At 37.8% G+C, this 16,711-nt stretch overlaps 1 protein-coding gene across 1 annotated transcript in view; it reads right to left on the reverse strand.

Annotated features, from left to right (window-relative positions):
- ZNF638 (zinc finger protein 638) overlaps window positions 1-11,874 on the reverse strand; it is a 69,741-nt gene extending 57,867 nt beyond the window's left edge. Inside the window, exons 1-3 of the mRNA XM_040993235.1 lie at window positions 10,088-11,874; window positions 8,366-9,884; window positions 4,051-4,112 (exon numbers count right to left, since the gene is read on the reverse strand). Of these exons, the coding sequence (XP_040849169.1) occupies window positions 4,051-4,112; window positions 8,366-9,884; window positions 10,088-10,104 (1,598 nt within the window). The 5' untranslated portion in view covers window positions 10,105-11,874. The remainder of the gene's footprint in view (window positions 1-4,050; window positions 4,113-8,365; window positions 9,885-10,087) is intronic.
- Between the last annotated feature and the right edge of the window lie 4,837 nt (window positions 11,875-16,711).

A 16,711-nucleotide genomic window follows, 5' to 3' on the forward strand; every position in this document is an offset into this window, starting at 1 on the left:
GCACCTGAAGGAGCAAGGTACCTCCCCTGCCTCCAGCACAGATCTCTTCACTTAAAGGACACAAAATTTTTCTTATAAAGATTTATTCATTTTTATTGGAAAAGCAGATCTATAGAGAAGAGGAGAGACAAAGATTTTCTGTCCAATGGTTCACTCCCCAAGTGGCTGTAATGACCAGAATTGAGCCAATCTGAAGCCAGGAGCCAGGAGCTTCTTTTGGGTCTCCCAGGCGGGAGAAAGGTCCCAAGGCTTTGGACCACCCTGGACTGCTTTCCCAGGCCACAAGCAGGGAGCTGGAAGGAAAGGTGAGGACTTTAGCCACTAGGCTACTGTGCTGGGCCCAAGGCCACAAAAATTTTTAATGACTGCTTTCTAGTAGGTGCAGGCTTCAGCCTTCTGATATATATGTAATGCCTACAATACAGTGGTCATCAACAAATAAAAATTATTACTTTCCAGAGTACTCCACTTGAGGGCTCCAAAAAGCTCTTCAGTTGGTAAAGTTTCAGACTTTGAGGTTGCATGATAAACAAAACAAAACAAAACATGATGTCATTTCATTTCTGCTCCCCAGGACAGAGAATAAAGCATGTACAATATTTCAGCTGGTCAAATTAAGCTTCAAAAGCATCTCCTTTCAGCTTCCGTTCCCAGCAGCCCTAGCTATTAGACATCTGTGAACCAGTATTCGTGTGTGTGTGTGTGTGTGTGTGTGTGTGTGTGTGTGTGTGAGAGAGAGAGAGAGAGAGAGAGAGAGAGAGAGAGAAAGTGAGCATTTCTAGGCCACTCACATAAATAAATGTACTTCAGAAAAGCACTCTTCCCAAACAGAAACAAGACAAAAATATAGAGTACTCTAAATTAAGAGAGTATAACACATGAATCTTGACTGAATCCTGGTAATGAGGAGTTTAAATTGGGTGATGCACAGGTAATCACAAGAGGCATTTTAGAGACAAGTCAGAATTTCTCAATATTGCCTTTATAATTTGTTAGATAACATGGAATTACTGTTAATTTTCTTAAATGTATTTTGCTCTGGTTATACAGAAAACATCTTTCATTCTTAGGGGATAAATGGTGAATTTAGGAGTGTGATCTTAATCTTTGCAATTTGTTTCAAAATTTTGTAAATATATATATATATATATGTATATGTATGCATTTGAAGATAAAACATACCAAATGTTAACAATTGTGAATAAGATGAAGAGCAGAATTTTACTATCCCTTTAGCATTTTCTGGCTTAGAAATTTCTCAGAACAAAATTTTAAGGAGAAAGGAAAAGGAGCAAGAATCCTTGAATTAGATAAACCAATATATTCATTTCTTACTTACTAGAGAAACTACCTTTTTGTACCTCAATTTCCTCAGAGGTGGTTTTTAGCATTAAATCAAATAAATGAAATCAATCCTAAAAGCACTTACTTTTTTTAAAAAAAAGTTTTTCATTTGAAACTTAAAGTTATAGAGAAAAGAGGCACATAGCTCTTCCATCCATGGTTCACTCCCCAAATGTCCACAGTGGTCCTAACTGGGCTAGGCCAAAGCCTGAGGAAATTTACCCAGGTTTCCCAAGTGGGTGCAGAGGCCCAAGTAATCTGCTTTCTTATGCACATTCGCAGGGAACTGGAGCAGAAGTCAACAACCACTCCCTAAACTCCCCCCCCCCCCACTAAACTTTTTAATACTAAAATTGTAATGCACTATATCTCTTCTCAAGCTAAGCACTCCTGGGTTATATTCTACAAAGATTCAAAAAAGATGAAGTTTTTAAGAAAATGATTTTTCTTCAAGAATTTAAATATACCTCAATATTGGACTGAGTAAATGGATTAAGATTTCACACAATAAACCTTTAAAAGTATACAAAATAGGATTTCAGGCAGTTAACCCAAACTAATGCACTTACTAAATTAATAATATAATAATAAAATAACTTATAATTTGAAAGTTTTTGCTGAGAAAGATGTCATAAAATAATTACTCATGAGTACATAATCTTACTAAGGTAACAAAGTAGACCAGAGCACTGAACTGGCAGGCACAAAAAGAACATGGTTCAAAATTAAGTCCATACGCACAAAAAAGATAAGCTTATCTACACAGATTTTGATTGGCTTACACAAGCTTATTGTAATAAGTAGCAGTATATGTAGCTAGCACCTACTAATAACTCACTTTTGCAAAGCCCCCACCTTCATAAAAACTGACATCTCATCATATATGAGTGGGAGAATGTGAGTTTGGGGAAAGTACCCACTTACAGTGCTCAAGGCATATCCAATTCTAGAAATACATGATCTTCCTGAGATAACTATCTTTGCACAAGGTCTACTCAGGGAATCCACTCCAGTTTCTTATTTTGAGTCAGGTCCCAATTATCTCACTCTCAATGCCAGAAAAAGTCACAAGGATACTAACGAAAGAGAACACTGTATTCCTTCAGCCAATATAAACTGATTTAGAAATGCAGAACAAATTCAAAGTGGTTCAAAAGACCCAAACCAACTATCTCTGCAGGAGATACAGGCAAAGAAGTGCGTTAAGATAAGGAAAAACAAAACAAAACAAAACTCTAAGGGGCAGGTATTTTAGAGTAGTAGAGTAGTAGTCACCTCTTGGGACACCCTCATCCCCTGGTAGAGGTGACTGTTCAAGTTTTAGTTTCTGATTCAGCTTCATACTAACACACCTGGGAGGCATCAGATCTCTGTCACACAGGATAGTCAGAAGAGTTCCTGGTTCCTAGTTTTGGCCTGGCCTACTCTTAGTTTCTACAAGCATCTGGGAAGTGAACTAGTAGATGTGAGAAACGAATCTTAAAAATAAATAAACTGGGGCCCAGCACGATGGCGCAGTGGTTAAGATCCTCGCTTTGCACGCCCGGGATCCCATATGGGCGCTGGTTCTATCCCGGCAGCTCCACTTCCCTGCCAGCTCCCTGCCTGTGGCACAGGAAAGCAGTCGAGGACGGCCCAAAGCTTTGGGACCCTGCACCCGCGTGGGAGACCCAGAAGAGGCTCCTGGCTTTGGATCGCCATAGTATCAGCTGTTGCGCTCACTTGGGGAGTGAATCATTGGACGGAAGATCTTCCTCTCTGTCTCTCCTCTCTGTATATCCGCCTTTCCAATAAAAAAAATAATAAAACTAAATCTTTAAAAAAAATAATAATAAATAAACTGAACAAAACAATCTAAAACTACAGGGATGGAAGAAGTATGCCTAAGATTTTACAAGGCCAACACAGAAAAGAATGCTGAAGAAATGAAAATGTTTGACAGTGAAATAAAATTTAGCTGTTCTTGCAATTAGAACCACTTATGAAGCTTCCCATTTAATAGTGTAAGTTCCCTTCTTTCAGAAAATATTTTGAGTTTATCACTTGCAACTAGAAGAGTCCTAAATTGTAACATTAAAATCCGTCTGCCCAAGTCTGGTGACTAGAAATTTTGTTACTCCAAGGGACCCATGGAGTACACTGTTAAAATCATCCTTTTCAACTCCATGGCTAGTAGGGAAGCATTCATAGGAGCCTTGTTTAAGAGGACAGGAGCCTTGTTTTAAAGAACAAAAGCGTGAAAGACCAGAAGACACAATAATGAGAAGTCTAGCTTGTTCATCCCTCACTCAAGATTTATTCTGAAAACAAGATTCTATGACAGAACAGCATTAGGCTTGAGGTTAATAAAGATTGATGTGGAGTATTCATTAGTTTTTAGTCAAATATAACTACCCTGGGACAAGAGATGAAAATAAAATATCTGCTTTGAAACACATACATTATTTCAGACTAGGTAAACCAGCAAAGGATATATCAATGATATATAAAAAAATCCATCTACTGGAAACTGAATGAGCAAGGCAATCTGAGGCAAGGATCACTAAATTCTTCCCTTTTGGAAAAATATTAAACATACTTCTATACAAATTATATATTAAGTAGGCAAGAGCATTCCAAAAACATCTTTCTACAAAGTATCACACTAAAGAAAGTCATAACTGAAAATTATTTTGCAAATTTGTTACATATACAAAATATTCTTACTGTTGACGTAGTTGTCGACAGCTCTCAATATGAGTAGATGTATTCTGATGCTGAATCCAATCCTATTGTAAAAAAAGTGTTGAAATTAGAATATTTCTCAGGTTGGATGAAGTAAGCTGTAACTGAGTAAAATTTTCACAAAAATTAAGACTTCCAAACAAAAGCACTTATATCAAACCTCTTTGATCCCCTTCAAAAATTTTTTTCATATAGAAAACTTTAAAAAATCACACCCATGGATACTCATTTTGGCACCTCTATACATTTAAAACTTAATAAAATGAAAGCATGTGTCAGAAAACAGTTTATCTCAAATACAAAAATCCCAGATAACTTAAAAAAAAATCTATAAATAAAATGGTATCTGTGATATGCCATCTTTACTGTACAGTATTTTTAATGACTTATTCCTTTAACATTCAAGCTCACAACATCATCAAAACAAAACAAAACAACAACAACAACAACAACAACAAAAAACTACCTCATAGACCAGAATCATTTGAAACAAGGTGCTCACTAAAGCGGCAAATGATTAGTAAAACTATGAAAAACTGCTGATCGAATCTAATTTATTTCCAAGATATAAAGGAAAATAACATGATTTCAAAGATACAAAATATCCCTTACATATAATCTTTACAATTAACAAAAGGCTTTCTTACACATTTGTTCATTTACAATTAAATTGTGTCATAAAATTACAATATGTAACCTTCAGTTCCTAGGTGATACATCTCATTTAAAAAAAAAAAAGCCAACACAGTTTTTAAAGATACAGACTTCAAAATAAACAACTGGTTAAAAGCAACATGTATATTACTCAATGTTTGTTTCCTCAGCATTTGGAAAGGCAGAAAACTTACTGATTCTGTATTTTCAAACTTGCCTTGAAAAATATTTCTTTCCATTTCAAAAACATTTAATTTAGATCATGGATCCCACCTTAGCATGAACTATCTAACAGTGTGTGTTATCTACCTTACTCAGCAATCAGTTACAATAAACCCTAAACTATCTCATTAAGTCACAGAACTGACAGCGGACTGCATAAGGTGGGGGTAACAGGAAGGTCTGCATGCTCTGCTCAGTGATCAAATGAAAAAGCTCACTGAGACTGGCAGTGAGAATCCTAGTGGTGCTACAGCCATGTCTTTGAAACTGGGCACTCAGATCAGACACACTGGCAGGCAGTGGGGTGAGCATAATTTATCTGGAGTACCTAACATTTTATTTAAATAAATTGCCAACATTTAAAAATTCAGAGATTTTTTTATCCCCAAATCCAGATATCCAGCTTTCCTTAGTTATTTATTCTTTCAGCAGTTAATCAGCTGAAGGTAGTAGCTACTCTATTCCAAGGAGTATCTGTTCCAGTGTGGTAGCACTCTCTATTGGCTTGCTTTACTCACAGCACATTTCTAAGGTAAGTGAATAGACAGACCTCTGTCACCTCAATTTTAAGACTCTCCAGTAACAATACCAGATGAGATAATGTTCCAAAAACAATACTGTCTTTCCACAGAAAAATTATTAATTACTACTAAGCATGTAGTTCTGCAAGCACAGTACATTGGAAAGGCTAAGAATGAAACTACCAAGGGGGTGTAGGGTGCAATGAGTTCAGACTCTGCTTGGGACAACTGCATCCTATTCCTGCAGTGCTCAATCTAGTGCTGCTTCCTCCACTTTCAATATAGCTCCCTGGCTAATACCAACTGGGAAGGGAGATGGTGGCCCAAGTATGTGGTTCCCACCACCCATGATACCCAAATGAAGATCTGGGATCCTGGCTTTGAGCTGTTCCAGCCCTACCTGTTGCAGGCATTTGGGAACTTAATCAGCAAAATGAAGATCCTCCACCTCATCCCATCATTCTGCCTGTCTAATAAGTAGATCTTAAACAAAGCAAAACAAACTACCTAACCATAGCAGAACTCATACTCTATTCTCTGTTCTTCAAAAGTCTTCTATACTGATCAGTACTTTCCTGCATTCACTATTTTCAATCAGAAAAAAATAGCACTTCTAAACCAAGAAAAGGTTTCCTTCTATATTCTGAATCCCAATCTAGAAAGGTAATACATTTCACATTCTATTGTTGCATTCTCCAAGTGTGTCTTCAGAATACAGTTTTAAAGACTTCAAAGGAACACAGATATTTGTCAAGATTTTACAATTGATAATTCATGCTCATCTGCTATCGATTTAAAGTGCATATATGCATATTTGAGAGCAAAATGCATCATGAAAATGAGTTCATGTTTTTTAAATCCATGTTCATAAATTCCTAACATCTGAACAATCAATAATGAAAAATCATTAAGCACTTCTGTTGTCATCCATTAAGGGATTTTTTTAATTGGCAATCTCCTAAGAGCTCTAATGATTAACTAATTTTCCCTCCTCTCAAAAGTTCACTGTCACCTTATTAACCCAGATTTTTACCATCTTACACATGAATAAGAAAGAAGCCTTCAGTCAGGGGTTTTATCCCATCTCTTCTTCTTATTACTCACCATGCATGCTTCAATCTGAAACCACACTTTGAACATATTACTTCATGTATCAAGAAACTTAGCTTCCTGAAGCTTCTCAGGAAAGTCTAAACTCCTTAAACTAGTTTTTCAAAGCCCTTTGTACTGATTTCTAACATGTTCATTACTCTTTCTCAACAGCTCTGACCACAAGGCAATGTAGTACTTTCTCAGGATCTTTGCCTCTGTATATTACTGATCCTTTCCCATTTAGGTTGGCACATCTAAGCTCTACCCATGCAAGACCCAGAAGACCCATCTTCACCCTACTTCATTAGATCTTCCCTCTCAGATCATTCTAGTCCAGACAGACTCAAAGCATTAGTAACTATCACTCTATTAGTGGTACCCAACTACACTACGGAAGTCTTTCTATGCCAAGAAGCAAATTTGCATTTCATTTCAAATCTCAAGCTGTTAGACACATAGAGTCAGTAGTAAATAATGCTGACCCAACTGGTATAAGTCTAAAACGAAGACTAAACTATTTTATCATCTCCCACCTACAGCACACAGAAACAAGTTCAGCAAATCAATCACCATTTGGTGCTTTCTGACGTTTAATTCCTTCATTATATAATTCTTCTCAAGCTATGAAAGTCTTAAAAATCTAAATTTTATTTATTTCTACTCTGGTATCAAAAAGTCATGTAGAAAAAACTGTTGTCAGTTATAAACATATTGCATAAATAGGCTATACCCAGAGAATCAAACACTCAAATCAGTACTTGGGCCAGGGCTACTTGGAAACTGCAATTAAGCACTGGAAATTACTGAGATTTTTCTTTCAAGATTAAGACTTTACTAGCTGTAGTCAATGGTATGACAACAGTATCAGATCTAGGTATCAGATTCTTGTTGATTGAAATCTTTTCAAGAAAAAAAGGAAGAGTGGGGAAGCATGGCAAAGAGAAGAAACAAGGAAAATAGCACCTATACGTTTTCAAGTCTGTTCAAAGTACACAACCAAATCAAGGTTGAGCTTCAATCAATTTCTTCTGTTGGGAAGTACATTCCTTCCTGACCATTTCCAGTCTACAGCCACAAGTCACATTAGTAAAAGGAAAACAAATGGTAAACAGGAATCTTGGCTCAGATCAATGATTACTACCAAGTAATAAGTACATTTTCATTATTTTGTACTTTTCATCACATCCACAAAATACTTCTTTCCAATTATACAAGCCAGGGAAATACTTAGAGCTTATTTTTTAAAAGATTTTCCTCTCCAAATTTCTATACTTTTATACTCTATTGAATGAGCTTATATCTGGTCCCATAATAACTCATTCTGTTGTTTTAGCAAGTTTTTCATAAAGAAGTCACTAGTCCACACGAAGCTATAAAATATTTAGATCAATAGTAACTGCCTTTGCCCAAGACAGGTAGGTACAAGCAAGGTTAAGTGATACTGTCTCTTAAAAATATGCAGCATAAACAAGTTATACCAACTTTGTTTTTATACTAACAGATTCTTATTTAGACAAGGATGATTCATATGACATTGTCTTTTAAGTACAGTTTAGAATACAGATCATATAAGCAGGATAACCAAAGTTCCAAATAAATGGACAACTATGTGATTTACCAATTATGAAAATGTTTTAGAAAGCCTAACATTCAATTCACAGGGCTACTTAAGATTAAAATTAAGTGTTGACATTGCATCAAAAATCTTTGACATTTCCTAAGGTCTAGTTAACACCAGCACACACATCAGAATTTCGAGAAAATTGGGTGCTGAGCATCATTATACAGGGATCTTGAAAAACACTCACCTTCAAATGACTACATTCTACGTTACACAGAGAACACAAATGTGGAAATATTCTTGGAGATGCTGCATAATAATCATTCATCATAGAAGGAGTTGGAAGTCTTTTCATCTTCTGGGCATCAGCATGTGAAAACTTTGGTAACCAAGACGCTTTCACAATCCCAAATGGAGACTGAATGGGAAGATCAGCCTCCGACTGGTAACTCTTTTTACTTCCTCTTGAGCCAACATGTACATTAGATGAACTCATCACGGATTTATGTGGAATCCGCTCTCGCTGGTTCACAGCTGAAATTAATTCAGATGAAAAAGGCTGCTGGTTCATAGAAGGAGGAATCAGAGACTGACTCATTGTCTGGCTAACTGTTTGGCTAATGGATTGACTGATGGATTTTACAGGTTCAAGTCCTGACTGTCCTCCTGAAATGTGTAAGCCTGACATCTTGGTTCCACTCTCAACTGGGAAAAAAGACTGATTACTGGAGGACTCACCAGGGAAGTCCATCTGGCGAAACACATCTTCAACAGGAAACATAGAATTACATATTACATTTGGAGTGGGAACAGATGCAGAAAGGTTCTGCTGTGATTGAAATTCATTCTTGACCTCTTCAGTTGGAATTTCAGGATCGTAAATACGTACTTCAAGTGGATCTTCCGTGTAACCATATTTGCTTGCATGCCCATAATCAATCACATTACTTGAAACTGTTTCACTACCAAGCGTTTCTTTATTTCTACTTTGAGAGGGTAAATTAGGTAATCGGCGCCCCATTTTTCGCATTCTTATATCCCTCAAAATTAATGGCATATTTTCAGGAGTTAGCTGTTCATCAGGATAACGACTAAGTTCTTCTAGATCTTCATTAGATAATCCAAAACTTGCTAAGATACTTGAGGCACTCTCTTTTGTATAGCGGCTCTGTACCTTGGGACTCTGCTCAGTAACCTGTGTTACAGAACTCTGTTTCACTCCTACAGATGCAGATATATGAGGCTCATCATCCCACCGGCTACCGTGAGGCTTCCCCTTCTTTTGTTGTGCTTCATGAAAATCCAATTTTTCTTTGGTCAATCTTGGATCAGTTCGGTGCTGAGTTACCTGAACATTCATTCTCTGTGGTCCCATGTTCTGATAAGATTCATGAGTAACAAATCTGTGTGGAATTCCACGGGCTCTCCCTGCTGGGTAAAATCTTGGAAGACCCATAGATCCAGGCCTCATAAATGGTCCTGGAGGCCTCATCCCAGAAGGGTTGGGTGCTCGTGGCCTTGGAAGTGGAAAGTTTCCTCGAGGATTAAACCTGGGTCTCGACATGGCTATTTTCAAGAAAGCCTGATTTAATAAAGTGTAAGGTGGTACTGAACCATGTGAGGCAACGGCATTCAGCTGCTGAAGAGCCAACTGAGTCTTAATCTGAGCAAAGTGCAAAGGAGATGGGCCCAAAAGAAGTGGATTTGCAATGCCCAGGTTCAAGGAATTCACAAGTGGTGCGAAATTTTCCAAGAATAACACAAAGCTGAAAGTTAAAACACAAATATTAGATCATTTTAACTCAAAACTACTTCATGAAGTGGGTTCTACAGCCAGTGTAAAACATTCTGAAATAAAGCCATAAAATTGCTCTGCATTTCAAACAGAGTAGGGGTTCACGAAGATCATAAACTTCCCCCAGAACTTTCTCTTCTTTCCTTTCCTGAATCCAGAAAACACACCCCAAACCTTAAGCCAGAGTTCATGTATATTGTGTTGTAGCGGATGCTGTCCTAGGTGCTGAGCAGTAATTACAACTTCTTTTAAATAATCTTGAAATACGAGGATTTATTTCACGCTTTAATACTGGAAAAAAATATGAGTGCATTAAGATACTTTAAAATGCACACATTTTGTTAAGTATGTTACCAGACATAAAAACAATGAAAATAATAACTGTAACAAAGTTTTATAACACTCATTTCTATAAAACACATTCTTCTTTGGAATCAGAATTCACATCTAATAAATGCCATATGATAAACCACATTTATGTTCCTGTCTTTAAGTAGATGTTTCCTGTAAGATAAAAATTTATTGCCAAGTAACTTCATTAGTCTGACAAAGCAGTAGAAAAGCATAAAACTGATAATAACATATAGCATGATACGCTAACAAAGCCAGTCAGTGTCTTGAATTCTCACCACAGAAAACCTAATGGCATAATTGGTAACAACTATTAACACAGAGTACTTCATCTTCTAAGTATTTTACACATACTGTATGTGTAAAAACATACAAAAACTGTATCAGTTTTCATAACTCTGAAACAATTTTATAAAAGACATGGAGGCAAGAAGAGGTATCAGGATTTAAGTTTAAAGTAATTTGGCTCCATAATCCATGCTGTTAATCACTAACAGATACAGGAAAATCTTGTACTTTCCATTGTATTCGTTAAAGCTGATGTTGAATGGCCCAGAGAGCACTACTACCCACTCCAAATCACACTTCTCAGCGAAACAGTCCTTTAGCTATCATTCAGGCCGAGTTTAGCAGCCACACAACCTACTTTTCCTCTTCCAACTTAAAACAAGAACAATGTACTCTAACTATACTAGACCACTAAGGCCCAAAATAGTTTTGAGCTCACACCTTGCACAATCCTGTTTCTGCGCTTATACGCATTGTCTTCAACAGTCTAGCATCAGTTGAAGGTTATGTTCACTGTTAAGTTTTATGCCTTGAAAATCTAAACCATGTACCTACTCAAAAAAACCCTCAAATATTTGTTAAATTTGACCAACTACATTCAAAGTCCTCATTCTTACCACATATAAAATTTCACACTAAGATGAAACACAAACACAGTAAAAATGTATAGGCTTCAATGACTTCAAACAGCAGAAATAAACTTACTGAAATGATACGCAAATGCTCTGCAAAAAAAGTTCATTTCTAGTAAACTTCAGTTTTTTTAATATTCATAAATCATATGGAACCATGCCTAACTTCTACATAATACAATTATTTCCAATAATATTTAGTTACCCAAATCCTTAAAAAAAAAAATCACTGCTTACAAACAGATTTTTATCTAGTTATTCAAATTCTTTCTGCATTTCTCCCATTGGATAAAAATGCCTCAGAATTTCAAGAACATAAGCATTTTCAGACACAGTTCCTCTCCAAAACAAAGCAGAAAAAGAACAGATTTCACTCATGCAATTATTATGTGTAACCGTGAATAATTATCAGTAGTGAATGTCTGCATTTTAAGTTCTGGAAAGGCAAAAATTACCTAATGTGCTTTTCCTAATGTCTAGCACTGCCTTACATGATACAAGTGTGTGTTTATAGAATGCAAAGCCCTTCACAAGCTATTCTGCAGAATGCGCCTGTCCTGTAATATTGGCTTTATTTTATTTTTTGATATTTTATTTTTATTTAAAAGGCAGAATTTGAAAGAAAGAAGGAAATACACAGAGGGAGAAACTTCCACTGGCTCCCCAAACGGCTGCATTACAGTGCTGAGGCTGGTCTGAAGCCAGGAACCTCCTCTAGGCCTCCCATGTGAGTACAAGGGTCTAAGGACCTGGGCCCTCCTCCACTATCTTTCCAGGCAACCAGGGAGCTGGACAGGAAATAGAGCCTCCTAGATTGAGTCAGTGCCCATAGAGGAAGCTGGCATAACAAGGAGAATTCTAGCCTGCTACACCATGCAACAAGCTCCAAAGCTAGCTTTCTACAGCAAAGTATTCTGATCATCAAAGTTTGAAAACACTGTTCTTGGGCCTAGAACTATGGCTCAATGTCTAAATCCTTGCCTTGCAAGCACTGGGACTCCATATGTGTGCCAGTTCTTGTCCCTGCTGTTCCACTTTCCATCCAGCTCCCTGCTTATGGCCTGGGAAAGCATGAAGATGGCGGCCTTAGAAACCTGCACTCCTGTGTGAGACTTGGAAGAGGCCCCTGGCTCCAGGTTTCTGGCTTCACTGGGAAGCCCACAGTTCATATCAGAGTGCCAGAGTTCAAGACCCAGTACCACACCTAATTTCAACTTTCTGTAAAGAGTACACTGGGAGATGGCAGGTAACAGCTCAAGTATTTGGGTTCCTGACACTCATGCAGGAAGATGTGCACCGAGTTCCCACCTTAGAGCATAGGAAAAGTGAACCAGCGTAAGAAAGGTGTGTCTGTCAGCCTGCCTTTCAAAAAGAATACATTAATCACATTTCCAAATACCACAACCCACTGAAATGAAAAAGAAAACTAATCTAAGTAATTTACAAAACCACTATTCAATTTATACACCTTTAGCTTTCGTGAAGCCAAAGAGAACAGGGAACAACAAATTTCAACTCTTCTTTACAGTGGGATGAATGAAGCAATTCTGGAACTAGATTAGACATCACTGCAAGATTCAACAAGTCAATGCCTTGAAGGCATCGGGAACTGGGATCCTCACTGTGAGAGACAACACACCAAGTAAGAGAAAGTACAAACATAACAGTAACAAAGACTGATAAATCCAGGAGTAAAGCCAGACTAATGATCCTACATGGAAGAGCGAAGACTCTTATGGTATTCAGTTTCTACTTGTAAATGTGAGGAATAGCTGCAGTTAGAAAATTACTATTTTGGAACAATCACAGTAAAAATGTCTCAACGATCATGAATGGATGTGATGTCCACAAGGAAATCCTGGTGGTTCAAACATTTGAATGACCTTAAAATGTCTCTACACAGCTCCCTCTTTACAGTGCATGACCAGACAATGCTAACCTTCATAAGGCAGATGGACATAACACAACTCTGGGCATCTATCATCATTTGTGTAACCTTTCTTTTCAGGAATTAATATTCTGAATCTATTTTAGAGAAAACAATAAGAAATGAGAAAAATGAGAAACATCCTATTAAAAATAGCAAAATACATTGTAATCTTCAAAAATATCAACTTCACAAAAGGTAAGAGCAAGCTATGGAAATGTTCCAGCCTAAATAAAACCAAAAAGATATGGCAGCTAAGACAGTGCCCAATTCCAGAATAATCCTGTTGTGGGTGGGGGATAATGCTACAATGACCATCATTCAGTCAACAACAAAACTGGAAAAAAAAAAAAAAAGAATCAGATTTATGGGACCAGCGCAGTGGTACAGCACGCTAATCCCTCATAGGTGGCACTCTGAATCCTGGCAGCTCCATTTCTGGATCCAGCTCTCTGCTTACTGCCTGGGAAAGCACCAAAGGCAGGCTCAAGTCCTTCAGACCCTCTGTCCACACAGGATACCTAGAATAAGCTCTTGATTCCTGGCTTAGGATCAACTCAGTACTGGCCATCATAACCATTGGGGGAGTGAATCAGTGGATAGAAAAATCTCTCTCTCTTTCAAATAAAGTACACAAAAATAGACTGAACAGCTTTACAGGAGCTGGTGCTGATTTAGCAGGGAAAACCGCCACTGGCATGCCATTTGCCACTGGTTTGCGTCTCAGCTGCTCTATTTGCCAGTTAACACATCTAAACAAGAGTTGGAGGATGGCCCAAGTCCTTAGGCCCTAGTACACAAGGAGAAGATCTGAAAGAAGCTCCAGGCTCGTATCTGGTCCAGCTCTGGCTAAGCAGCCATTTAGAGAGTCAACCAGTGAATGGAAGATCTGTCTCTCCCATTTTCTCTCTTAACTCTGCCTTTCAAATAAATAAACCTTAAAAAAGAAAAAAATTTTATCAATGTAAAACTTACTGAAGTTGGCCACTATTGACTAGAAATAAATAAAACATATCTTTTTAGTAAATAATAAATAAAACATGTTTTTAAGAAACATACATTATTCAGTGATAAAGAACTGTAATACATGCAACTTACAAGTACTATAAAATAGTTTGGGAAAGTTTTTATTTTAGGGGTGGGGGGAGAAGGAATTACCCTGTCACCCAGCATTTACATTCATTAAATATTTATTAGTAGCCCAACATTTTAGGCCCATAGAACTTCTTAACCATAAATAGACCAGGCAAGTTAATCTGCCACCTGCAATACTGACATCACAAACAGAAGCAGATTCAAGTCCTGACTGCTGCACTTCATATCCAGCTCCCTAACGTGCCTGGGGAAGCAACAGAAGATGGCCCAAGCACCTGCAATCTGCTACCAACAAGACACCCCCAAATGAAACTCCTGACTCCAGCCTGGCCCAACCTTCGTTGCTGCAAAGATTTGGGGAGCAAGCTATCAGATGAAAATCTGTCTCTCACACTCTGTAACTGCCTTCCAAATAAATGCATTTTAAAAAGAAGGAGAAAAAAGACTATGCTCTCTGGCCTCTGCAATATAATAATAGAGCATCAGCTCCAAACACATTTTTGGATTAGGCCCTTCTAATTCTAGCTCAAGTTTCCTCCCTATTGACTATTAGTCAGTCGATTATGCAACTCATAATAATCTGATCTTTGGGAAATTTTCCACCTATCTGAAGATACCCACCCTGTTAGGAGGGGTGCCAGTGAATGACTTCATGCAAAACTTGGTTACTCCCACAAATAAATTTAACAGTATTAATTCAGTTTTATAGAAGCAGTATATCAGGGTTTCTGGAACTTTAGCCTTTAAAAATTTTTTTAAATTTTTATTTGGAAATCAGAGAAACAGAGAAAAAGTTATTCCACCTGCTGGTTCACTCCTCAAATGGCTCCCACTGACAAGAGCTTGGCTGGTTCAAAGCTTCAAGCCAGGAGCTTCTTCCCGTATGGTGCAAGAGTCCAAGCCCCTGGGAGCATCTGGGATAAGAACCAGGACCCACACGGAACAGAGATGCCACAGGCAGTTAGTTCATGGCACAGGCCTCCTTCATTCACATTTTAATTCTGGCCTTCTTGACAGCCAACAATGCAAACTGATCAACCCAAATCCCAGTCCAACATGTGAAGATGAAATTAAGCACAGAATTCATTTAACATTTTTGATAAGTAGGCCTGGCCAGTGTTTAAGATACGGCTCTGATACCCAATCTCCATTTAGCATGCCTGGATTCAAACTCTGCATCTGCTTCCAATTTCAGCTTCCTGATAAAGCATAGGAGATGATGGCTCAAGCAGACACAACCCTGTCAGTCACATGGGCAACTCAGCTTCAGCCGGCATAACCCCAGTAGTTGGGGGACTGTATAAGCAGAGAGAAAATATGTCTCTTTCAAATAAGAAAGAAATCAATGTTTTAAAAATGTCACAAGGATCAACTTAAATTCTATCTACTAACATACAACAGGTACTCAAAAAATATTAAACAAAATACTTAAAAAGGTACCTTTAAGACTTGTTAAAGACTCAGTTAATTCCTTGGGATCTGTGCAATGGCTCAACTGGCTATTCCCTTGCAAGCATCAGCATCCCATATGGGTGTCGATTTGTGTTCTGCCTGTTCCATTTCCCATTTAGCTCCCTGCTTATGGCTGGGATGGATAGTGAAGGGTGGCCAAAGCCTTGGGACCCTGTACTCAAGTAGGGTACCAGAAAGCTCCTGGCTTCAGATCAAATCAGCTGACTGTTGTGGCCATTTGGGGAATCAATCAGCAGATCAAAGATCATTCTGTTTCTCCTTTTCTTTGTAAGTTTGCCTTTCCAATAAGAATAAATAAATATTTAAAAAAAAAAAAAAAGACTTGACTGATTCCTGAAGATAACATCAGAAAAAAAATTACCCACTCAGGTTCATCTTTCTTCAGTATCTCCTAAATTGAGGACTAGCAATTAACAGAATTTTTAAATTAAATATTAACCCTGAGGAAATTTTAAAAGTTATCAAAATCCACGGAGTCAGATGCTGATAAAAAAAAGTACTACAAATATATAATAAGCAAAGTTTCCTTCAATACAATGTGGGGAACTTACAAATTGACTTAGGAGCTGTATCAGCCAATTTCTAACTATATACCTTACACAGCTTGACTCTAACAAACTGTATGGGATTTTTTTTTCTGTATGGTGCATGTCATACAACAGATAAATCTAACTACCTGAATATCTGACACTGAAGATTATCAACAATTTTTTTCTAAAGATTTTATTTTTATTAGAAAGTCAGATTTACAAAGAGAAAAATATCCATCCACTGGGCTCACTCCCCAAATGGCCATAGCAGCCAGAGTTGAGCTGATCCGAAGCCAAAAGCTTCTTCCAGGTCTCCCACATGGGTGTAGGGTCCCAAGGCTTTGGGCCATCCTTGACTGCTTTCCCAGGCCATAAGCAGGGAGCTGGATGGGAAGTGGAGCAGCCAGGACACAAACCAGCCCCCATATGGGATCCCAGTGTGCGCAAGGTGAGGATTCAGCCACCGAGTCATCATGCTGGACCTATAAACAACTTTTTTAAA

The sequence above is a fragment of the Ochotona curzoniae genome, unplaced genomic scaffold (assembly GCF_017591425.1).
Source record: "Ochotona curzoniae isolate NIBS_2020 unplaced genomic scaffold, NIBS_Ocur_1.0 contig_883, whole genome shotgun sequence".
NCBI classification, from domain to species: domain Eukaryota; kingdom Metazoa; phylum Chordata; class Mammalia; order Lagomorpha; family Ochotonidae; genus Ochotona; species Ochotona curzoniae.